We start from the raw sequence: 24,990 nt of genomic DNA, 5'->3' as shown, positions 1-24,990 counted from the left end.
TTTGGGTTTTCAGTGACACAACCGCCATCATTCGGATACGTCCGTGACACGCTAGAGGAAGTGGCTAATCGTACGATCCCGTATGAATAGTGAAATAAACCGCAGGTGGTTATTCGTATGGCAGTTTTGTATTACATTGTACTGAGGTCATTCAACTGATATGTTTTCAACCGATTTCTTAAGTTTTCTTTAATTTTCAGTCGCCCCAAACAATATAGAAAAAGGCTAATTTTATGTCTGCATGCAATATTGTTGTCCATCGTGTGACACATATGCAGTAAGTGTGAATAATAAAATTGTCATCTATAGAAGTTCACATCATCGTTTGAATATCATGTAATATGCTTACTTTTTCTTTCATATTTCGTTGATAAGACTGGAACTAATTATTTACAATAATAAGTCTTTTTCTCTCCTCTTGCCTCTCTCTCTGCCTCTCTCTCTCTCCCACTGAAAACTAGAGACGCTGCTAAATATCTGAGCGTCACACTAAGTAAATACATGTATCTCATTTGGTCAGAATATGTTGATAACATCACATCAAAAGCAAATAAATCACTTAGATTCATCAGAAGAGGAATAAACAAAAAACTGAAAAAAAACCCAAAAAACAGGAAAGTAAAAGAAACAGCTTACAACACAATGTCCGCCCACAGCTTAAACATTGCTCCTCTATAAAAATGAGACTAACATTTACATGTCTTCACTTGGTACCAGCAGTGTTCCACAAGATTGGAGGACGGCTATTGTTGTCCCTGTATACATAAAGGGCCTATGAAGCAAAGCCAGCAATCACAAACCAGTTCTCTTACTTGCAATTGCCTCCAACTGATGGGGCATGTTAGTATCAAATATTATTAATCATCTAGATAATAAAACTTGATTAATTCCTTCCAACATGGCTTCCGATAAAGGCACAGTTGTGAATCTCAATTATTAAATTTTAGTCAAGAATTTTTGATTACCTTGAAGCTAGTAAATAGACAGACCTAATAGTAATGGACTTTATCAAATCGTTTGACAAAGTCGATCACAATCGTCTGGTCTACAAGCTATTTCAATTAGGTATATATAGAAAAACATCCATGTTGGTTAAATATTTCCTTTAAATACAATACGAACACAAAAGGTCTTCAAACAGATATGCCACATTTGTATCAAGGGTACCGCAAGGGTATGTCTGTAGGCCTTGCCTTTTCTTAACATGTCCGTCACCTGCCAGGCTCACTAAAAGCACCGTAAGACTCGTTGTTGATGATACAGTAGTTTATCTCACTATAAATATCATGCATGATTGTGAGACTCTCTAGCGGTACCTCCATAAAGACCCGGTCAAAGGAGTTAAAATTCCGATAATGCGAAGTGATTTAGGGTATATAAAAAGAAATAAAAAAAAAAAACAACATTGCTTTTCGCTATAAGCTACATATCCATGAATTTAAAAATGCTTAATATTTAGGCGAACCAGCAGTGTAGATCACAAAAAAGACAAACAAGACCCTAAAATACATGAAAAAATGATCAAACAAATGATAAATGTACAATTTAAGAAAACTCCGTTATAAAACATGTTTAACCATAATTGGAATATTGCTCAACTGTTTGGCATTCACAGTCTCTAACATATGGAATTGAAAGAGTACGAAAGGCTGCCGCCAGATATGTTCAAATCAAGTATGTCTGTAGATGAAGCATCACGAAATGTTAAACTGTACTGGCAAACGTTAGAAACAAGGAGAAATTTCACATCCTTACATCCCTGATTCTTTTATATAAAATCCGTCATTCCATTGTTGTTGTTTTTTGTAGATCACCAGTACCGGCTAGACTCTCAGGACCTTCACTTTTATATTCCCTCCTCTCGCACCCATTATCACAAGAACTCAATTTTCCCCCAAGAACCATTAGATTCTGAAACAACCTACCACATCATGTTAAATCTAGTGCTACTCTTAATGAGTTTAGGAGTGGCCTAGATTGTTTAAACCTGAAATATCTGTTTTATCATCTTTTAACCTGTAACTTGTAATATAATAGTGCTGATTTTAATATTGCACACAAATTTGTGTTTTCAATGAAGGCTTAATCATCAGTGTCGACCAGACAGTCGCCTCCCAGTCGCAGTCAGTCATTGACAATGGGGACTATCTAGTTCTGGCTAACATAACTTAAATGACACTGTTTTTATTTTCTGATGGTCGCATTCATTTAGTTATGGCGAAACCCCATTTGTTTAACTAACAGTATCAAACCGCAACATCTCGCACAGTCTCTCGTGAGAAACTCATGATGTCACGCAACAGTTCAGAGCACGTGGTTATTCTTGAAAATCAGTATAAAAATTTTACCTATTTATGAATTTAATTTAATCACATAAAGTCTATAAAACAACATACAATTTCTCAGAAAATGTCAATAAATAACGATTCTCTACAGCCTATTGGTTTTTCAAAATGATGAGTACCCTGATCAGATGACAACTGCAATGACGGACAAAATATTGCAGACAGGGTACCAATTTGAAACTTGTGTTCAAATTATGTTGCATGGATTATTTATGCCAGATCAAAAGGAAAATTGATTAGAAATATTGTATAGTAAAAGGTGAGTCCATTGCATTTGATAAATTATAGCATGACAGACTTCTGGAACGATTCCTGGTTAGTTTTCAGTACGGGATTCATTTTAGCTCAGAGATCCGTAACAGCATATTAATATAAACATCTTTGAGCAGAACTTTTAGCTAGGGACTACTGTGCAGATGTAGACAAATTGATTGTGAAACGTGCGGGACCGTAATACGAGCCACGCTAAATGATTGTTCGTACGGGACTGTACAAAGAGCCACGCTAATCTATTTTAAGACATGTCTAGCACATTCGTATCGCATTTTCTGGTAAACTGCCTTTCCTTTTATTTAACAACAGGCTTAATTTTATAACATTAATGCATTGTTTGTAGAAATGGCATCGAAAAGCAAAATATTTGTAAATTTCTGCATTTTGTCCGCCGTCTTTACACATAACCCTTTCACGGCCGATCAGCCATTGTTGTTTTGACGTATTTAAATTTTTGTCACGTGACACTGTTTTCGTTGGTTTACGGAATTCGGCGAAGCCTGGCGAGTGAATTAGTGACCAGCTGGTCATTAAATATTTCATGGTTTTATATCCATTCGTATCTCAACAATATTTGGCCATCCAAGTGTAACTAACAGGCGAATTAGTTCATTAGACTGTTTTCTACAAATCTACAAAGTTATTTGCTTTATTTTAACGGTGATTTTTAACAGTATTATAACTTAAGTACAGTGGTACTGGCGAGGACCAGACTATTCTAAAATTGTTTAAACATCAGCCAGACATAGACAAAAGTTAATTTTATTAATGGTCCCAGCAGAAATTTTATACTCTGAAATTTTGCTGGACCATAAAATTGGCTTTTGCGATATTACTTGACTGATATTATTTTATTTTCTGATGGTCACGTCCATTATGGCATAGTCACATTTGGTTTACCGTTACCTAACCAGGTCGAACTGCAGCATTTGCGCACTGACTCTCGTGAGAAACTGATGACATCATGCAAGTATGTCATGTGGAGTTCATGGCACATGGTTAATTTTGAATATTAGAAACATAACTAAATTACTTAGATCTAGTTTAAATTCACAAAACAAAATCAATAAGTAACAATTTTTTTACAGCTAGATTTGTTTTCAAAAGGAAGATTACCTTGATCATGGACAACTGCAATGGGATAAAATATTTCAGACAGCAGTGCCGATTTGAAACTTTTGTTATAACTAAGTTACCTGTTTTCAGAATAGCGTTGGGTACCGATATTACCAGAATGATTTAAATTCAGTTTATGTCGGATCAAAAGAAAAATGGATTAAAAATAAATTTAAGTTAACGTGTAACATGGTGAATCGAGTGTGGCATTGATTTAATGAAATTATAGCATGACAGATTTCTGGCATGATCTGGTCACGGTAGGCTTCATTAATGGGTCATTTCAGCTCAGAGATGCAAAATAGCATAATTATAAACATTCTGAAGCTGAATTGTTTTAGCTAGGTAACTGTTAGCTAAAAGATTCAGCATCAGAGATATTTTATATGCTGTTAAGGTAAGCAACTTACTATCTATTAAAGTATAACTAGTTCAATATTTTACCAGAAAAACACATAATTCATTAATAAATTGATTACCAGATAGCTAGACACTTCATATTTTAAATTTTTTCCAAAAGGTTCATGTTATAAAATTAATCAGCAAAAGACTTTCTAACATTTCTCATGACTTCTGTGCAACATGTATCCTCCAACATATCATTTCATCATTGCCATCATGATTGAAACTTCTGTTTGTCAATATTTGTCTCGGCACAACTACAGAGCACAATAAACAACATTAGAATGTTTTTAAACAGTGGCATCTAAAGCAACAGCATTTTTAACACAAATTCTATGTAGTTTTGCAAGTTATTAGTATGTAAAGTATAATAAAAGACTTCAAAAGTACTAAATTCATAAACAAATTGATTAACCTTAACCCTGCTAAATTTCAGAAAATAATGGTCTGGTCTATCTCTCAATTTGGGCAGTACCATTATTATTCCAGATGATGTTCACTGAAAATTTACTGATTGAATAGCAAAAATTGCAAACTATGATCAACTGCAGGGATTGAGGCTGGTCTTGGTCTGCCCTGGTCGCGGGAGAAATTTTATTCAAAATTTGATTTTCATGCAAGCAATAACATAGCAGTCCGTTTTCGCGTAAAGAAGCAAGAAGTTCAAAGCGAAAATTCTCAAAAAGTTAATATCACAGACGAAAGAGACTAATTTATAAAACGTTTTAAGATAACAATATGGCTATTTAAATTGAGGTGTCACAGTCTGTATTTCGCTAGTTGTAATATAACTCATTTGTTAATGCAACTGAAATTCAATCCCTTGAAAACTCGCGTTGCAATATATTTTGTTTCGTTATGAATTACTTCATTTGCGTGCATTTGGTAATACCGGGGTATGCCCTTGGAAGATCGACCAGATATGAGGAAAGGAAAAAGGCCTGATTTCTTGAATGTTTTAAATTAATTTTCAGTCTGTCAATTTATGAAAACAATGTGCATGCTATACAATGCTACAAGAAAATACAAAACACAAAAAAAAAAACGAGAGTAAATATCCAGCCATGATCACATTTTAAAACGTAAATGTCCATAATTATAGAAGTTTTTATATAAATTTGCTTGCTATTTGGTATGTTCATATATACTGATAGATAAATACTAAACTGACTCGTTTGTACCCATTTTACTGCTGTGTATATTATCAAACATATAAAATAAAAAAATATATACTTTGGTAAATAAATATCCGTTAATATTGATTACAATCGTAATAAAGATAAATATCTAAGTATACTGATACCCAAACAGATCACATATAATACTGAATGGAGAAAAGATAAATGCTTGATTACTGTACACATATCTGATACCAACCGCAGCAATAATTTTGTATTTTCTGCTTCAATCTTTTCTGTATTTTTCTTCTCGGTTATTAAAGAAGCCTTTAGAGTTTTGCTTTTCTGTCGAAACTTTTGTGTCTTTTTACTTTCTGCTTCTACTTTTGCTTTCAGATCAACGATTTGCGTATTAAGGTTTTCGTTTTCTGATAACACCTCTTGTAGTATCTCCTTGTCTTCCTCTGGGAATGTGTAAAATATCGATTTTCCTTCTTTTTGCTATAACAAGAATAATAAAAAAAAATATGGTTAAAACCAATGACCGCTCCCCGAAATATGATTATTCCAATAAAAAGCACAACGTTGAATTCATAGACTGTGCTCATACCTTGTCTTAGTAATGAAGCTTCCAATGAAGTCTAAGAACTCCAGCAAGTAGTCGTTGACAAAAGGCGTTTTCAAGATATTCGCATCTCTCTCCTCTTGGGCGTGAAGCTTTCTATGAAGTTTCGCCAAATATCAGTCAAGGGTTGTAAGAATACACCGAACACGGATGGCACTATAGTTTACTTATGTCGAATAATCAAAGGGAAATAAATCAGAATCATCCGACCAGCATATAAAACATATGTGCAACTCTTCTTCAGTGTGAAGCATCCTGTGACTGTTCGCTGAAACCACCCTGTGCTTGCTGAGAAATACTCTAGACAAGGATGGCAATTTAGTTTACAAATGTTGGATGAGCAAAAGAAACTATCTAAGTAAAAATCTTCCGACCGCAACACCAATAAACAAACAAGTGAATGAAGTATTGCCATGCAATACAAAGTCCCCTACTGGTAGGCACCTAACTTTTTCTACTGCAGAATAATATAATGAACTGATATCTGTCAATGATGTATAAACAATATTGTACTATATGTACAATATGTTAAAACAAAAGACTTGGATTAAAATTTGCATGTATAAAAACCTTCAGTTGTTTTCATATGGAATTTTTTGGCCAATTATAAAAATGTTATCATACAAGTTATTTATAGTATTATAGTAACAACAAAGGGAAATTAGTCCTGAAAAAAAATTTATTTAAAGTCCAAACAAAACTCTTTACCTGTTAGAGATAGGTCAAAATACACCTAAAAAATTGATGTAACATGCATGTTGTACCACTGAAAATTGGTCTCGATTTTTCCCTACGGCCAGTAATAATAAAATAACATTATAATATATTTATAGTAACAACAAAAGGACGTAATTCTAAAATCAATGCCTCATGGTGGTGAACATTTGTGCCAAGTTACATCAAAATCCCTCCAAGCATGAAGAAGAATTGCTCCGAACAAAGTTATTATTAAATTTAACCTTTTAATAAAAAAGTAACATTATAATCTATTTATAGTAAAACAAAAGGACGTAATTCTAAAATCAAGGGTGCCTCATGGTGGTGCCAAGTTACATTAAAATCCCTCCAAGCATGGAGCACATGGAACTGCTCCGGACAAAATCATTTTTGTATCGGACATTTAGCATCGAAGTGTGACCTTGACCTTAGACATAGGGCCCGGGTTTTGCGCATGACATGTTGTCTCATCCAGGGAAATATTTGTACCAAATGATATTTAAATCCTGTCTTGCATGACAAAGTTATAGACCGGACAGGAAAAAAATCCTACCGACCTTTGATCTCCAAGTATGAACTTTAAGCTAGGGTTTTGGGTGTTGTGCATGACATGTCATCTCATTATGAGGAACATTTATGCCAAGTAATATTGCAATCCCTTGATGGATGACAGAGTTCTTGACCGGACAGGAAAAAATTTCTATTTATCGTTTGACCTCCAATTGTGACCTTAACCTTTGAGTTAGGGGTCCGGGTTTTGCACATGACAGGTCGTCTTATCATGGGGAACATTTGTGCCAAGTAATGTTTAAATCCCTTCATGGATGGCAGAGTTATGGACCGGACAAGAAACTGACCCTGTTCATGCCATGTTAACATCTGACTGCTAAGTGTGACCTTGACCTTTAAGATTGGGGTCTGAAAGTTGTGCACGACACACCGTCTTATTATGAGGTACATTTGTGCCAAGTAATATTAAAATCCCTTCATCGATGGGAGAGTCATGGACCGGACACGATAATAGCCCTGTTGACGTTTGACCTCCAACTGTGACCTTGACCTTTGAGCTAGGGGTCCGGATTTTGTGCATGACATGTCGTCTCATCATGGGGAACATTTGTGCCTAGTAAAATCAAAATCCCTTCATGGATGACAGAGTTATGGACACGAAATTGCGGACGGACGGACGGAATAAGGGACTGACGGAATGACGAAAAGGCGCATTCCTATAGTCCCCGAAACTGGTTTTCAACCAGTAGGGGACTAATAATAGAAACAATAAGCGCATCTTCTCTTGGGATAAAGATTTCTAATGAATTTTCACTAAATTCCAGGCAAGAGTTGCCGAGGATTTCTCAGGACAAGAAATGATGCTTAAGTATACTAACGTTGAATAATCAAAGGGAAATAACTCTGTCAGAAATTATCGAACTGGAACATGAAGACAGTATGCGCATCTCCTTTTTGGATTGCTGTCTCCTACGAAGTTTCGTTGAATTCAAGCAGGGGTTGCTGAGAAATACTCTAGACAAGGATGGCAATTTAGTTTACAAATGTTGAATAAAAGAAAATATCTAGGTAAAAATCTCCCGACCGCAACACCCATAAACAAATAAAAGAAACAATAAGCGCATTTTCTCATGGGATAGAAGTTTCCAATGAATTGTCACTAAATTCCAGACAAGAGTTGACGAGGAATACTCATGACAAGAAATGGCATTAAGTATACTAATGTTAAATAATCAAAGGGAAATAACACAGTCAGAAATTATCGAACCGAAACATGAAGATAGTATGCGCATCTCCTTTCTGGATTGCAGTCTCCTATGAAGTTTCGTTGAATTCAAGCTGGTGGTTGCTGAGTAATACTCTGGACTAGAAATGGTACTAAAGTGTACTATGTTGAATATTCAAAGGGTAATAACACAGTGTAAAGTCATCCGACCGAAACAATATGATAATATGTGCATTTCATCCCTGGATGAAGCTTCATATGAAGTTTCGCTAAATTCCACCTGGAGGGTACTGAAAATTACTCCGGACAAGAATTGTGGGTGGACACGCGAACGGACGGACGGACAGACAAACGATGTGGTGACTATATGCTGGATGAGTTTTATATGAAAGAATTCTACAACAAAAGCGAGGTTTCGAACATTCAGCGCTTGAAGAGCAAGTGACTTAAAGTCCGTGACCATAACCTCTAAGCAAAGGAAGCTTCTTATTTTCTGAAACTTTATACAAATGTATATGGATCAAAGTAATGAATATTAATGATAATAATTTATTCCTTAAACTTGAAAATCTCGTACAAATAAACAATATTACTTCTGGACCTAAGGGAAAAAATAATTTATTCAGTAGACATTACATAGACTCCTCTATTCCTTTTCAAAAGAGTCAGAGCAGAAAAAACAGATATTTGTCTAACTATAACAAACCATTTGCTGATTCAGGTTGTGCAAATCTCTTTCAGTCCGAGACATCATTTTTAACAGCTGTGGTTTCGTTTCTGATGGCTTGCCTCCTTTTAATGTCCTTACGCTTTCATTCAAGTCTGTAAGATGTTTGTCAATATTGTCAACCATTTCATCAGTTGAGTTAGAACGACTGGGTGGTCTAGGAGGACGCGGTGGTGGTGCTTTGCCAGGCTGTTGTGATCTGGTTGGTGTATCGTCATTCTGCTGATGCTGAACATACCTTTTAGGATTTGACGTGTCTGACACGGGTACAGGAAGTATGTTACCCCTGTACAACAAAAAATAACTAGAAGTGGGTGTTCTTAGTATGCTAATGTTGTACAATTACTTGTATTAATACTTTTCTAGCCTTCTTAGAACCTGTAATCGCATCGAATATAGTCTTTTAATGGAAGAGTTTTACAATAAGATATCATAACTCTGACGCGATTGCCGCAATCGTCTGGTAATAAGTGTGTCTTTTTCAGGTAACATCTAATTCTTTTATACAAGAATATCGACGTAAATGATGGATTTCGCCGACGGCGCTTTGCCATAATATACAAAGAAGAACAAAGATGGTGTTGAGGAAAACGTCATGAAGAAATAACTGCAAATATGTAGCGAACGCGACACATTGCAGAAACAAAACTGATAAAAATGCTTTCATTTAGAGGTCAAAGCAGAAACTGTAAAATGCATATGTTTACCAAAGCAGAAAATCAACCCAATAAGTGAATCATTGTTCTATATAACTGGTTATTTGGAGTGTTTAAAATTGGTGATATCGGTATTAGAATTTAACCGTTGAATAGCTTCGTACATCAATACAATTTAAAGGTAATAAATTTCTATGACAAAACACATTTCCGAATCAACAATTTCAACACTGATTTATTACTTCCTGAGTAACCAAAAGGCGTACATAACTGTGTCCAAATGTAGTCAATAACATTGAAGAAATTTAAACAACAAGTCACGCCAGTAGTGCAATGACAAATCAGCGTAATGTTTTAATGTTAATTTTATGTTCAGTGTACGTGTATTTATAAATGAATTCCTTTCCTTTTATTTCAGTTTATTACTATGAAGGTTACCAAAATGAGTCATTTCTACATACTTGCTGACTAGATTAATGAAAATACCAACTGCCTATTACTCAATGAATTAGTTTTGTCCTTTTATCTTACAAATGCATGTACATATAAATGATATACATTATGGAAACTTGTCTACCTCATTTGAAGGTTAAATCAAATATTTGCGATAACATTAAGTCATATACGTTTAACCCTTCAAAGCCGGTTTCAAAACACTTATCTATGTTTGTTAATAGTTGTAACAAATACGGAAAAACAAATAATATCCCATTTAATATCACAAGAGGAATATTCGTTGTGTATTCTTTACTCTGTATAATTAGGTCTCCCAAACTTTTGAGATACAAATATATTGTTTTCGTCCTCTCTATCTTTCTGTCCGTCCATCTGTCCGACCGACAGTGAAGGCCCTCTGATTTGCATATATAAATTAAACCTGGACTTAAGAAACGTCTTATTTTGGACTTAAATTTAACAATTGTAAATAGTAATATAGAAACATAAAAAAAAATATGATAAAAGAGACTATTTTAGTTCTGAAATTGTCAACTTCCCCCACATCGTTGGAGATGTTTCGCGAACGACATCATATGGTGTCTACAATTCGCAACTCATTCGCTTTGCAAGATCTTACTTAAAGTTAGAGGACTTTAATGGTAAAAATCTTCATATCACCAAATAATCATACAACAGGGTTACTGATATTAAAAGGTATGGAAAGTGTTTACTAAATATTACTACATATCGTCTGCACTTCTAAAGAAATAAAACACAAACACTTTTAAAGCTTGCTCTTACAGACCCGGTATACTATGGAGATGTAGTTTATAAAATTCGAAATATAATGCCTACTCCAATCAAATATTTGAAAAATGTGTCCCAAAAAATATCAAAAGAGTATATAATGCGGAAAGCGTTAAGCACAGTGAATGTCTGGTGACTGACCCCTCTACAATTAATCGCTACGCTTTGATGGTGCGATGACTCAAGGTGTAAGACTCCTTGATGCTATCCTCCGAAATCTTACAAAACGGACGGAGGGAGAAGGATTTTGTCTTACAGCTAACTTAGTCGTGCCCTGCATATTACGCTCTTGGTGTTCTGACTTCAGACAAGTTGTTGAGTACATTGGTGTAATTATACCTTAGATTGGCCATATTTTTATGTTTTACTTCATATGATAGTGTATTTTGTCACTAACGTTACAGCCTTTCTCGGCGGGAGTGATTTTATATACTGTAACAGTGTCTTGTCTAACTTGTTGAAAATATGGTCAGTGCAAGATACGCGTTTAAACCCCAAGTTTCCTTTTTATAGTTACTGACCTTTCCAAGACGGTGCCCCTAATGTTTTCAACTTGTTTTCAGTCTGTCGTACTTTGTGTTGTGTATGTTGTCTTGTTTGTTGTTAGCGTTTATTTCCTCTTTCTCCTCACTACTCCATTATCCCATCGCCCCATCCCATCCCTTTCCCTTGCAGTTATGCTTACTTGCATTTGCTACCTCTTTTTATAAAGAGTAAGTTATCGTGCCCACCATAATTTTGACCGCCAGTCATCCTAAAGCGGTTTCCTACTGTTGTTATGGGCGATGTCCTACAGTGTAGTTTTTTCTTACTTTTATGTTTATTTATCTGTGTGTGTTAGTTGTGAGTGTGTGTGTGTGTGAGTGAGAGCGTGCGTGTGTGTGTGTGTTTTGTACTTGCGTATCTGCGACGTTGTATTAATACTGCCATTATGGAACGTGGCTTTGCCTGTTGAATATTTATGCTTGCTCCACCTCCCCACTACATCCGACCCTTTTATCTACCCCTTACTGTCCCATCCCATTTTTCTGTATTTTGCATATATTTATAATGTACTAATTGTTGGATGGATTCTACAATATTTTCCGTTACAGCTTCTTTTTCTTGTGGGCATACTTTGCGATGCATGGCTCTATGGCTGTGTTTGGGGTGTTCTGTGCTTCCGGGAAATCTAACCTTACATTTTATCTTTTATGTGTAAAACTGCTTCCTGAGTCTGGTACTTAGCCTAGTTGTTGTGCTTTCTTCAAGATATTTAGGCAGTAAGCGGCGGAGCAATGTCCACTTTAAGTTTGTTTTTAAAAAGCATGTGCTAAGTATACTTCTCCTACACTATTTTCTTGGAATTTTGATGAAACTTCCCCGTAATGGTCAATACCAGTCAAGTCTTTAGGTTCTTTTTGCTTATAATAACACCATCCTCGTTCATTTAGTCATGTACACCAATCTGTATATATTTTAACATTTACTTTAACATTTTAACATTTAATTTCCTTACACAACCTTATCTCTTATCCTTTTGCACGGCTACTAAACCCTAGCGCCACCACCAAAAAGTGGTGATAATTCCGTGGTGCAGCTATCACCGGTTTTAGCATGTAAACAGGTGAGTAAAATTTATATTTTACATTACATTTTCGTTGATATAAATTATTTCAAAAATCGGAGAATGTAGTGCCGCGTAAGAACATTATTACTACAGGTCGACTGTAATTTCGTTAAGATATTATGCAAATTGTGGTGCCAAGAGCTTTTCTCCTGATTCCGACGTTTGTAAATTTTGGCATATGTATGCATTCCAGCTAAATTTTGATGCATAGACACACTATATGAACATTATCGCGCTTGCAAATGGTCTAAATGTGTATGATACTCACACAGACACATACATTAGTATCAATAAAATGTCCAGTAAATGAAATACAACAGCATTTTTGAAAGTGGTGGCGGTTTCACATCAGTGAAGGCGCTATACAGTAGTGGTGGCGCTGTGGCGGACGGTAAGCATTAGAACGTCTGACAATAAATAAGTAGTTTTATTCAAAACAAATAAGGTATGATTACAGGGATTGTCATTTACCTTTTCAGATTTAATGTTTTAAAGTTATTTTTGAAGCATGTGTTTGAATAATGATTGAACGACTAATTCTAATTTTTTAATCAAATTATAAAACTTTTATATATTCAAGTATCATGCAGAGACTGTTTATCCGTTGCAGATGAAAGTCTCGGGCGAAAAGGTAAAAGTGGATCTCTCCTAAAAACTCAATAGAAGAACAATATCTTGCCAAGCCTTTCTCTCCGAAGAGATTAATTCAAATAAACACAATTATCTCATAAACCCCACAAGTTCTACAACAAGAACACATACCCTCCAAAATACCATCACTCAAAAACTTTTAGAAGGGGATTAATTTGTTCACTGATCAAAAAATATGTCATAAAAATGAAATCACATTCCAAATAAAACAAAACTTTTGACAAGTCAGTCGCTTTCAAATCAAGAATTACTTTAAGATATGAAACGATTCTAATCATGATAATGAATATGGAGAGGTACTTGAAAATATTAGCGAAATGGAGGAATGTGACACTTAGTTGTATTTATTTGGTGCACGTGAAGACTCTGTCATTAATTAGGCAGATAAGTCGATTGATTCCTTTGTTTTTAACAAAGGAAAACCATTTCAAAAGTATTAATAGATGTTCTGAAAACACTGGAAAAGAATATAAAAGTTGAGTTTCTGTCATTTCACGAAACTTCCACATGCTGATGTTACATGTATGTTGTTTCTAGATGTAATAATTGATAAATGATTCAATGCAGGTGGAGTTCTGCAGGTAAGATATGTACACGGTGCATATCCATATCGGAATAGAAAAGGTGGAAACTTCACAGGTCGCTCAACACGACAAATACAAAAATGTTGCAGGCTCGATTTGATTGAGCTGTTTGCAAAATCTGACTGATAATGGAATAATGGATTTATTCCATATTCATTATCATGATTAGATCGGAAGACTGTTTGCAAAATCTGCTACATGTATATCGGCGGTTTCTTTGCGTCGGCACCGGCGACTCTTTGCTATAAACAATGTCCAGGTCGTCAGGAGAGGTGAAAAATCGAGCTGCCATCCATGGTAATAGGTATGCTGCTCTAAATAAGTGGGGCGCGGAACATTAGAATGTCTTTATTATGTATTATAGTGTTTACTTTTTAATTATCAGCGATTTTGCTCGCAAACTCGATAGAATTAGTTGATGATGTACTGACATGGAACACTAGCCCCACCTTTATCAGTCTTTAACGAGTGTTTTGCTTTGATATCATACATATCAAGCACACTATTTGCATTCATTTTTCAATATTCTCCCAAAAATACTGACAAATAGGCCGAAATGTTAACTGAATTATTCAAAACGCCATTACTTTCGGTTTTGTCGGGGCACCGGCGGTCTCTCTGCACACCAGTTTTTGATGCACATGCAGGCTCTCTGCATTACGCACAGGCAGGCTCTATGCTAATGACAATTTGGATCCATTATAGTTTAATTAATTTGATGTGTATATCTGACTTTTTTGAACTGTCAACCTTCACGCCTTATTTCAAAACGTCAAAAATCAAGCTGAAAATGAGTTTACTATCGATCCATAATATTACTATATTAAAATACTTACGTTGGAGTGACAATCTTTCTATTTAGATGTATGATCATTTTTTATTTAACCATCCTGAAGACGTCTGAAAAGTCACCGGGCAGATTTAAAACCTTTACATTTTTTTTTTGTTTAGTTATATTTTTCTATTCTGTGTGTGTATATGCGTGTGCGTGTGTGTGTGCGTGTGTGTGTGTGTGTGTGTGTGTTTTATTTGTGTGTGTGTTTTTTTTTTAGTGGGGGGTGGGGTGTTGTTGGGTATTTTTTCAAATAACACAGACTGTGTAGGTTTTTGAAAAATGGTAAGTTGTTTTATTGTTAATAGGGTTGATATCAATATTATCTCATTTGTATGAACTTCATGATTTTATATTAATAGTCTAAACGGTTCACCATATCTACATTCGTACAAGTAAGAAAAAAAACACAAGAAAGATGAAAATAACTAAACAAAAAAGCAGCTTTAATTTTACACTCGTTAAACAATTGAAACCGACACTGGTGAAAGAACTTTAGGAGGAGAAACAACTTTTCAAAATAGCTTTTCTTGGTGTAAATCGGCTGTTCATAGCACAACACAAACACATATTTAGTAGATTTTGTGAAACGAAGCGTGCGTGTAAAGGTTTTAAATCTGCCCGGTGACTTTTCAGACGTCTTCAGGGTTCCTGGTTGTATAAAACAATTTATACATCTAAATAGAAAAATTGTCTCTTCAACGTAAATCTTTTAAGTATTTTAATATTGTAATATTATGGGTCGATAGTAAACTGATTTTCAGCTTAGTTTTTGATCTACACACCAAATTAATTAAGCTATAATGTGTCCAAATAGTCGTTAGCATAGAGCCTGCCTGTGCGTAATGCAGAGGCCTGCCTGTGCATATAAAAAAACTGGTGTGCAGAGAGACCGCCGGTGCCCCGACAAAACCGAAAGTAAGGGGTTTTTAACAATTCATTTACATTTCGGCCTATTTATCAGTATTTTATGGAAGAATTTTGAAAAATGAATACAAATAGTGCGCTTGATATGTATGATATCAAAGCAAAAACTTGGAAAAGGTGTGGCTAGAGTTCCATGTCTTTGCGAGCGAAATCACTGATAATTAAAAAGTAAACACTATAATACATAATAAAGACATTCTAATGTTCCGTGTCCTACTTATTTAGAGCAGCATACCTATGATCATGGATGGCAGCTCGATTTTTCGCCTCCTCTACCGACCTGGTCATTGTTTATAGCAAAGAGTCGCCGGTGCCGACGCAAAGAAACAGCCGATATAGCAGATTTCGCAAAGAGTGCATCGATATGGATATGTACCGTGATGTATAACGAAACATTTCTCGGGGGAAATATATGTGGCGGACACTTTTATTTCGGAAATGCTTACCTAGAAAATGTTTTCTTTTCTGTGTGTTGATTGAAGATTTGCTGTTTATATATGAGAAATAAAACTTCAATTTGTTCAGATCTTTAAAAAAGGTAGACGTGTAAGTTGGTAGCCACAACTGAACAGAAAACGCATGCCATAGACACAGCGCCACCACTACTGTATAGCGCCATCACTGGTGTGATAGCGTCACCACTTTTAAAAATACTGGCATATTTCTTTTAGGGGAGATTTCATTACTGCTGATGTTTGCCTGTGTAAGTATCATACATATTTAGACCATCTGCGTGCGCGATAATGTTCTTAAAGTGTATTTATGCATCAAATTACAACTCCATTACAAACAGATATCAATATGTGCAACTGTGCGAATCAGGAGAAAAGCTATTGACACCATAATTTTTAAGATATTTTTAATGAAATAACAGTCATCATGTGAAAAAGTGCTTTTACACAACACTACATTCTCCGATTTTTGAAATAAGCTTTATCAATAAAGATATAAGACAGAATGTTAACATTTACAGTTTGAAAGTGGTGATAGCTGCACCACGGAAATGTCGATAGCTCTTTTCCTTATCACAAGTTTTTGGTGGTAGCTCTAGAGTTAAGTAGCCGTGTATTGTTGATATACACCTACTTCCGTTATAACAGTAATTATCACAACAAATGGATAAACAATAGTAAGTTTAGAAACAGAAAGTAGACAAAAAACTATTCTTCCAATGTTATAATACATGTATTTCTATAACAATCACATAAACCACTACAGATTAATCAAAATTGCAAATTAGCAATAAAATATAACTATCAGGAGTTATGTTTAAATCTGTTAGAGATCTGTAAAGTAACTTACATTTTCCTTCTCGGTAAACGAATAAGATATAAATCACTTTCTGTATCAATCAACCGCTAAATATAGTTTGTCTAATTTACTTCCGGGTTTCACACTTGCATAAAACCATATTAAGTGCACTTGTAAACATTGTAATCTAGCGCTTGTAAACATTGTAATCTAGTCAAATTGATCATATATTGATTTCAGGTACAAATTTTACACATTGAGATAATGAGATTCCTGGGCAAGCGCCAGACGATACTAGTAACTGATAACAAGTTGTATATATAATATTACAACATCAAATCACATTATATTCATTATGTGGTAAGTTACTGTCTTAACATATCTCCTGCAAAACACATTTGACGAGTATCATTTATTTGGGGAAGAAGATGGCACAAAAAAACAGGAGCTGACAAACAAAATACATTATGATTGATGTACATTCTAATACGTATGTAAGTGTAAATAACACACTTTATAAATGTCAGGATACTGGTTATATGACCCAGGGAAGTGCCTACGCCTTTAGTATCTTGAACAATGGTTTGGGTCCAATCGCTAAGGTGACTATGTCTTAGACTAGCTGACAAACGATGTAGAATGTCCTTTGTTTAAAACGTAGAGCTGGTGAGACCAAATATCTCAGATAAAGAATTTTCCTCTGGCTACCTTGCCTAAATGATTCGTGTACCAATGATTCGTAAATGAGTTTAATTATGAGCTAGACAATTGCAGGGATCAGGCAAATCACTAAATGTTTCAAACTAACAATTTTCAATTAGCTCAAACTCCTAGGCTGGAGACTCTATACTTGACTGGTCTTTCTGTTGAAGTTCCCGTCAGACAATGTCTTTGAATCAACAACATACGAGTCCTATCGCATAGATGCTCAACCTCTGTCCTCTCAAACTCTATATAATTGCCCTGACTCCTGGATCCTCAGTGCCTATATGCTATCATATGTAGCATTCAACTACCATATAGGTATATCCCCGATGCCTTGGCTGTACTTCGCCAATAATGCTGAACCTTCTATAAGCTGGAACTCTCCTACTATCTCAGTAGATTACCAAACTCTGGTCTCTGCCTCAGCTTCCCGATGCTCAGCCTATATATGCTATCGTCTATAGCATTCAATTACCTTTAAGGTTAAACTCCTATGCGCTGGCCCTATAGCTCGAAACCTTATTGAAATTCTGCAACTCTTCTTTAGTCTATGAACTTCAAAAGTCTTCTTTTTAATAATTTATCCGCCCTGACAGGGTAACTGCAATAGTTTCCTTATCAAGGTACTGGGTTAAATTATTAGTTGAATCCTCGATGTGTCTTCTTCAACCGCTGGATACCGAATGAGCTCTCTGTCATCCATCTACCTATTTATACCCAAGCAGACGTGCTATTTTTAGAACTTGTTTCTGATTGGTCCAAATTTAAACATAACGTTCTACAACGAGTACTTGCTCTATCAAATATCTGGTTCCCTTTAACCTTTGTATATGATATAATGTGCGAAGCTGGGACCTAGCTATCTACATAATGAACCCAAATCAACCATAAATGACCCAAATTCTATTATTAACAGCAATTCAACAATAATTATAGCAATGATAGCATGGAAAAGGAGTCAAGCACTATCTGTGCTTATGTGTTACGTTTTTAATATATTAAATATACAAATTATTCTGACAAATAGCCTCCTTCTCAAGAAAATACTTTCAGTTTTTCATAAACATGAAGAATAATTTGTAAACAAATTTCTTTTTCTTTTTACTATTTCTTGATTGATTTTTTTTAAAGCTCTGTTACACCTAACGTATATAACCCATTATTGTCTGCTTAAATAATCAGCACATACATTTTCTGTTCCTTTGATAGATTCTATCTTGAATCTGTAACACTGCAAAAACAATGCCCATCTCAAAATTCTTGAGCTTTCTACTTTACATTTCTGTATGTAACTCAATGGGGCATGATCAGTCTGTAGGATGAACGCACTGCCGTACAAATACTTCTGAAATTTCTTAACACCAAAAACTATTGACAAACATTCCCTTTCAATTACCGAGTAGTTCCTTTCTCTTTGGAGCAATTTCTTACTGGCATATGCTATGGGACATTGTCCATCTTCATACCTCTGAAGAAGTGCTGCTCCAACCCCAGTATCTGAAGCATCACACTGTAATATAAAAGGTCGTGAAAAGTCTGGTAAAAATAAGTGCTTGTGTAAGCAAGGTTTTCAAAGTATGAAAAGCTTTGGCATGTTGTTCTTCCCATACTACAGTATTAGGTTTCCCTTTCTTGATTAAGTCGGTCAGTGGTGCTGCAACTTCGGAGTATGATGCTATAAATTTTCTATAATAACCAGTTAGGCCAAGGAAACTCCGCACTTGTCTCTTAGTCTTAGGTTCTTCTGCATTCTTTATACGTTCTAATTTATCATCTTCCATCTCCAGCTGATCATTTCCGACCTTATGCCCAGTGAATGAAATATTATCATATCCTATGAGACACTTTGATGGTTTTAGTGTAAGATTTGCATCTCTAACTCTCTTAAAAATATTTTGTAACATTGAGACATGTGTGTCCCACGTTATGGTGTGACCTAAAATATCGTCCACACAATTGTCAGCATGTTTGCATCCTGTCAATAATTTTCGCATCATTTTATTAAATGTAGCACCAGAATTTATCATACCAAATGGCATTTTTCGGAACTGGAAACTTCCCTCAGATGTTGTGAAGGCTGTCAAGTGCCTAGATTGCTTCTCGACAGGAATCTGCCAGTAACCTTTGCTGAGGTTTAATTTTGTGAAGAATTTATCTCCATGAAGTTTTGACCGAATATCTTCATCATTTCCCATAGGCTCCGTATCAAATTTAGTTATAGAATTCAACCGCCTAAAATCAATACAAAATCTGTTTGTATTATCTTTTTTTTTCACCATAACGATAGGGGAGCTGTATGCAGAGGTGGCAGGTTCAATAATTCCAGCTTTTAACATGTGTTGAACCTCTTGGTTAACCTCATTACGTTTCGCATATGGTATGGGGTATTGTTTGACTCTAACAGGTTCTGTGGTTGTAAGTTCGACCTTATGTTCTACAAGATTCGTCGTTCCAGGACTTTCTGTGAAAATGTCTTGATATTGTTTTATAAGCGGCTTAATATCAGTAATTTGGCTTTCAGACAAATGAGGATTAATTTGTACATTTTCATATGTTTCTGACCCTCCTATTCTGACAAGGTCGAGCAAATTTTCGTTATCAACTACCTCAGTATCTGTGCTAACATCGGCCTCGATCACGGCGACACTTCCTGCAAAAATATCTTGTCTTTCTTCGTACTTTTTGAGTAAATTGATATGGTAAAGCCCTATCTTGTCACCGACTTTTACTTTAAAATCCATTTTGTTGACCACATCAACTACTTCATAAGGTCCTTTCCACTGAAGCATTAACTTATTGTGGTTAGTTGGTAAAAGTAACAGCACTTTATCCCCGACCTTTAAATTTCTGTTTCTGGCACTCTTGTCGTAATGGTGTTTGTACGTTTCTTGTGCTGAATGAAGACTTTCTCTAGCTATCTTACATGTTTCCTCCATCCTATTCCGTAAGTCTAATATATACTCATATGTGTTTCTCGTTTCTGGTGTTTCAGCTTCAGTCCAAAGTTTTTTAAGTACTTGCATAGGTCCTCTGACTGTCCTGCCATAGAGAAGTTCAAATGGTGAGAATCCTGTACTTGCCTGTGGAACCTCTCGATATGCAAACTGTACAGCTGGCAAATATCTATCCCAATCTTTTGGTTTTTCTTGACACATCTTTTTCAACAGACTACAAAAACCATTGCATTTTGGGTTATACGGAGTTGTGAACAATTGTTTCAGGCTGATCAGCCTACAAACTTCTTCCATCAGTTGTGAGGTAAACTGACTTCCTCTGTCACTTAAGATTTCGGATGGAAATCCTACTCTGGAAAATATATCTAGCAAAGCTTCAGCCACTCGTTCTGTCTCAATCCTAGGTAATGCAACTGCCTCAGGATATCTTGTGGCATAGTCGACCACGGTAAGAATATACCGATTTCCTTTTTCTGAAATAGGAGCAATAGGTCCTATTAAATCCACAGCCACCCGATGAAATGGTGTCTCCATTATTGGCATATCTCCCAATGGAACCTTTCTAACTTTTCCTTTTGGGATCATTTTCTGACATATATCACACGACCTACAAAACCTTGTGACATCACTAGTTAACCCAGGCCAGTAAAAACTTGTTTGTATCCTATCAACCGTCTTTCTTATTGATAGGTGTCCTCCAACTATTGATTCATGAGCTAAAGACATAACCCTTTTTCTGAATTGAGTTGGAACTACAATCTGCTTTATCTCTTTGATAATACAGTCTCTCTTTTCTTCGAAGGTTCTGTACAATACATCCTTCTTGACTTCGTACATAAATGTAAACCCACTCTTTGTCTTCATTTTCTTTTTATCAGAGGCATACGTCCACAGCTTTCCTAAGGTATTGCCCTCCTTCTGAGCTTTTTTTAAACGTTCGACATTAAGTTCATCATGTTTAGGTTCTGTGACCTTCAAAGGTTTTATTGACTGTTTTTCTTTCTCAGCCTGTGCTCTTGTTACCACAGCTGCAACAATGTTTTCTTTTGATGGAGACTGTTCTCCATCCCTACTACTCCAGTTAATGTCTGGTCTATCAGAAGCCCCTTTTATATTTCCTATAACTAAGTCGCAGATCAAAGTTGTCAACACCATGGCTTCAACTTCTCCTGTAAAATATGGTGTATCAACCTGTATCCTTGTTGAAGGAACTATCCTTGTACGCCCATCAATTGCAACCATAAGATACTTATCTAACATTTGATTCTCTGATACGAAATCTTTCCTGACAGCCGCCAGCTCACACCCTGTATCTCTCAAAACTTGAACTTCTTTATTACCTATATATCCTTTCTTCAATATCAAGTTCCTTTCACCGTTTGTTGAATCAATGGTACAGGTGCTTGCTATGATCGAAATAGATTTTCCATGTGCTAACATAAGTCGTCCATCTTCTATGCAGTCTTTTAACCGTTCGTCATCTAATGATATTGCTATAACAGATGCTGCAGCTTTTCTGTCATCCGACTGTCTGTCTTTCTGCGCTTGACCGTCCTTTCTCCAGTCTGTAGGTGTAGAATCTTGCATGCCATGCCTATTTCTCTGTCTTTCCTCATAGGAACCTCTACTAGCTAAAGCAGCACCGCTAATTTTCCTCTTGGATAGGTCTCTGCATTCTCTAGCTATATGACCTTCCTTGTTGCATATAAAACATACAGGCTTTTTAAAAGCTGGCCTTTCTCTTTGTTGGGGCTGAGATGAAGGTGTCATACTTAAACGTTGTGGTGGCCTATTGGATGAGGAATTATTTTTCAAAACCCTGTTCGAGGTTACAGAACCACCATGCGCTTCAATGTACTGTTCTGCTAACTGCGTGATCTCAGCTCTCGATTTTGCAACTCTTTCTTTTAAGAACAAAGCAAGGTCTGTGGAACATGTTTGGATGAACTGTTCTCTGATCAAAAGGTCTTTCAGCATTTCAAACGTATTGTCAACTTCTGCCATTTCTGTCCATCGACTGAAATACCTGTCCAGCCTTGCCATAAACTGAAAAACAGTTTCACCACGCTCTGGCTTGCATTCCCTGAACTTCAATCTAAAACCTTCTTCTGTTAACTGATAACGCTTCAGAACTGCTTTCTTCAATGCAGTATAGTCACTTGCTTGGTCTGGAGGCATTCTTGTATATACGTCCAGGCATTTTCCTGTTAATAATGAGCTGAGGCTCACAGCCCATGTCTCTTCTTTCCATCCTTGGGTTTTTGTAAACCGCTCAAATCGCTCGAGGTATGCATCCATATCATCCTTACTTTCCTCAAACTTTGGTAGCCTTGGCCGCAATGTTTTACTGCTCAAGGGCTCAGCACCTTTATCAGTTCCTAATGCTCCGGCATCAGCCTTTCTTTTAAGCCTTTCCAACTCCTGTTCCTTCAAAACTCGGTCTTTTTCCAAACGTTCAATCTCAAACAATCTTTTCTCTTTTGCCTGTTGTTCCTCATAATGCCGTAACTTCTCGGCCTGTTCAAGCTCAAAAAGTCGTTTCTTCTCAGCTTCTTGAGCCTGAAACCTACGCTGTTCTTCATCATAACGCCGCTTTTCCTCATCTCGTCTCTGTCTCTCGTCTTCCCGTCTCATCATACGTTCCTCACGTTCAGTATACTCCTTCTCTTTTCTATCAACATAATCACTAAGCTCAGAGCCTGAAAAGCCCATTCGGTCTCCCATCGAAACCCACTTATCATAATCCATCTTGAACCCTTAAGCTCGAACTATCTCTGAAACGCAACTGTATGTAGCTGTAGCTCAGGCTACCTGCTGTCACAGCGCCTTCTGATACACCAACAGAACGTCTAAACCACTAGTCTCTCTACCTCCTTGGATATAGATCCCGGACGAGCCCCCAAATTGTCAGGATACTGGTTATATGACCCAGGGAAGTGCCTACGCCTTTAGTATCTTGAACAATGGTTTGGGTCCAATCGCTAAGGTGACTATGTCTTAGACTAGCTGACAAACGATGTAGAATGTCCTTTGTTTAAAACGTAGAGCTGGTGAGACCAAATATCTCAGATAAAGAATTTTCCTCTGGCTACCTTGCCTAAATGATTCGTGTACCAATGACTCGTAAATGATTTTAATTATGAGCTAGACAATTGCAGGGATCAGGCAAATCACTAAATGTTTCAAACTAACAATTTTCAATTAGCTCAAACTCCTAGGCTGGAGACTCTATACTTGACTGGTCTTTCTGTTGAAGTTCCCGTCAGACAATGTCTGAATCAACAACATACGAGTCCTGTCGCATAGATGCTCGACCTCTGTCCTCTCAAACTCTATATAATTGCCCTGACTCCTGGATGCTCAGCGCCTATATGCTATCATATGTAGCATTCAACTACCATATAGGTATATCCCCGATGCCTTGGCTGTACTTCGCCAATAATGCTGAACCTTCTATAAGCTGGAACTCTCCTACTATCTCAGAAGATTACCAAACTCTGGGTCTCTGCCTCAGCTTCCCGATGCTCAGCCTATATATGCTATCGTCTATAGCATTCAATTACCTTTAAGGTTAAACTCCTATGCGCTGGCCCTATAGCTCGAAACCTTATTGAAATTCTGCAACTCTTCTTTAGTCTATGAACTTCCAAAGTCTTCTTTTTAATAATATATCCGCCCTGACAGGGTAACTGCAATAGTTTCCTTATCAAGGTACTGGGATAAATTATTAGTTGAATCCTCGATGTGTCTTCTTCAACCGCTGGATACCGAATGAGCTCTCTGTCATCCATCTACCTATTTATACCCAAGCAGACGTGCTATTTTTAGAACTTGTTTCTGATTGGTCCAAATTTAAATATAACGTTCTACAACGAGTACTTGCTCTATCAAATATCTGGTTCCCTTTAACCTTTGTATATGATATAATGTGCGAAGCTGGGACCCAGCTATCTACATAATGAACCCAAATTAACCATAAATGACCCAAATTCTATTATTAACAGCAATTCAACATAATTATAGCAATGATAGCATGGAAAAGGACTATCTGTGCTTATGTGTTACGTTATCAATATATTAAATATACAAATTATTCTGACAATAAAAATTCTTGTATAATGTTTTTGTTGTATGCCGAGTACCAAATATATCCGTCACTGAAATACCAGAGCCGCACAGGAAAACAAACCATTTTATGGACAAATAAAACCTGTACCCGTGGCAAGTGCTATGCTATCTCTCGGGATAAAGGATGTCAGGATATTCTCATCCTAAGGCACTCTGCATACGACGTTAATTTCAAACTTGTGTACATGATATTTAATCATTTTCCGTGTTTGTATACAAATCCGTTGTATATTCTATTTTTAGAACTGATAAGACAAAGATCGGGTGGACAGACGCCGAGCGTCCATGTTAACGGTGATGTTTTTCTAATGGCTTAAACTTTCTTAAAACACAAATGATATCAATATTTTTTTGATCAATGGAAAGAGTATAAAACAAGCAATTTATTGA

General features: G+C 36.2%; 2 protein-coding genes across 2 annotated transcripts; both read right to left on the bottom strand.

The window, feature by feature from the left end:
- Nucleotides 1–4,350: 4,350 nt before the first annotated feature.
- LOC123557700 (uncharacterized) lies at nt 4,351–17,130 on the bottom strand. Its single transcript, XM_053544706.1, has 4 exons — nt 16,865–17,130; nt 9,038–9,344; nt 5,514–5,755; nt 4,351–4,393 (listed from the first exon to the last, which is right to left on the bottom strand). Coding segments are annotated over exons 1-4 (594 nt in total). The 5' UTR covers nt 16,867–17,130.
- Nucleotides 17,131–18,677: 1,547 nt separating this feature from the next.
- Nucleotides 18,678–23,220, bottom strand: LOC128557380 (uncharacterized). The gene is made up of 4 exons (XM_053544705.1): nt 22,632–23,220; nt 19,548–20,945; nt 19,129–19,352; nt 18,678–19,028 (listed from the first exon to the last, which is right to left on the bottom strand). The coding sequence occupies exons 1-4, from the start codon at nt 23,218–23,220 to the stop codon at nt 18,678–18,680; spliced, it is 2,562 nt and encodes an 853-aa protein (XP_053400680.1).
- Nucleotides 23,221–24,990: the final 1,770 nt, after the last annotated feature.

This window comes from Mercenaria mercenaria, chromosome 5 (genome assembly GCF_021730395.1).
Source record: "Mercenaria mercenaria strain notata chromosome 5, MADL_Memer_1, whole genome shotgun sequence".
Lineage (NCBI taxonomy): Eukaryota > Metazoa > Mollusca > Bivalvia > Venerida > Veneridae > Mercenaria > Mercenaria mercenaria.
This window is presented reverse-complemented; position numbering and strand designations above follow the sequence as displayed.

Excerpts from the sequence above, each read along its gene's own strand:
- LOC123557700 (XM_053544706.1), bottom strand. Across the intron at positions 5,756-9,037 it reads ACAACCTGAATCAGCAAATG|CAAAAAGAAGGAAAATCGAT; the intron begins GTTTGTTATAGT and ends TTCTTGTTATAG. Across the intron at positions 4,394-5,513 it reads AATACAAAATTATTGCTGCG|TTGTGCCGAGACAAATATTG; the intron begins GTTGGTATCAGA and ends TGTGCTCTGTAG.
- LOC128557380 (XM_053544705.1), bottom strand. The coding sequence starts at position 23,220 with ATGGATTATGATAAGTGGGTTTCGATGGGAGACCGAATGGGCTTTTCA. Across the intron at positions 19,353-19,547 it reads GTTCCGAAAAATGCCATTTG|GATATGATAATATTTCATTC; the intron begins GTATGATAAATT and ends AGTGTCTCATAG. Across the intron at positions 19,029-19,128 it reads AAGGGAAACCTAATACTGTA|TGTGATGCTTCAGATACTGG; the intron begins GTATGGGAAGAA and ends TTTATATTACAG.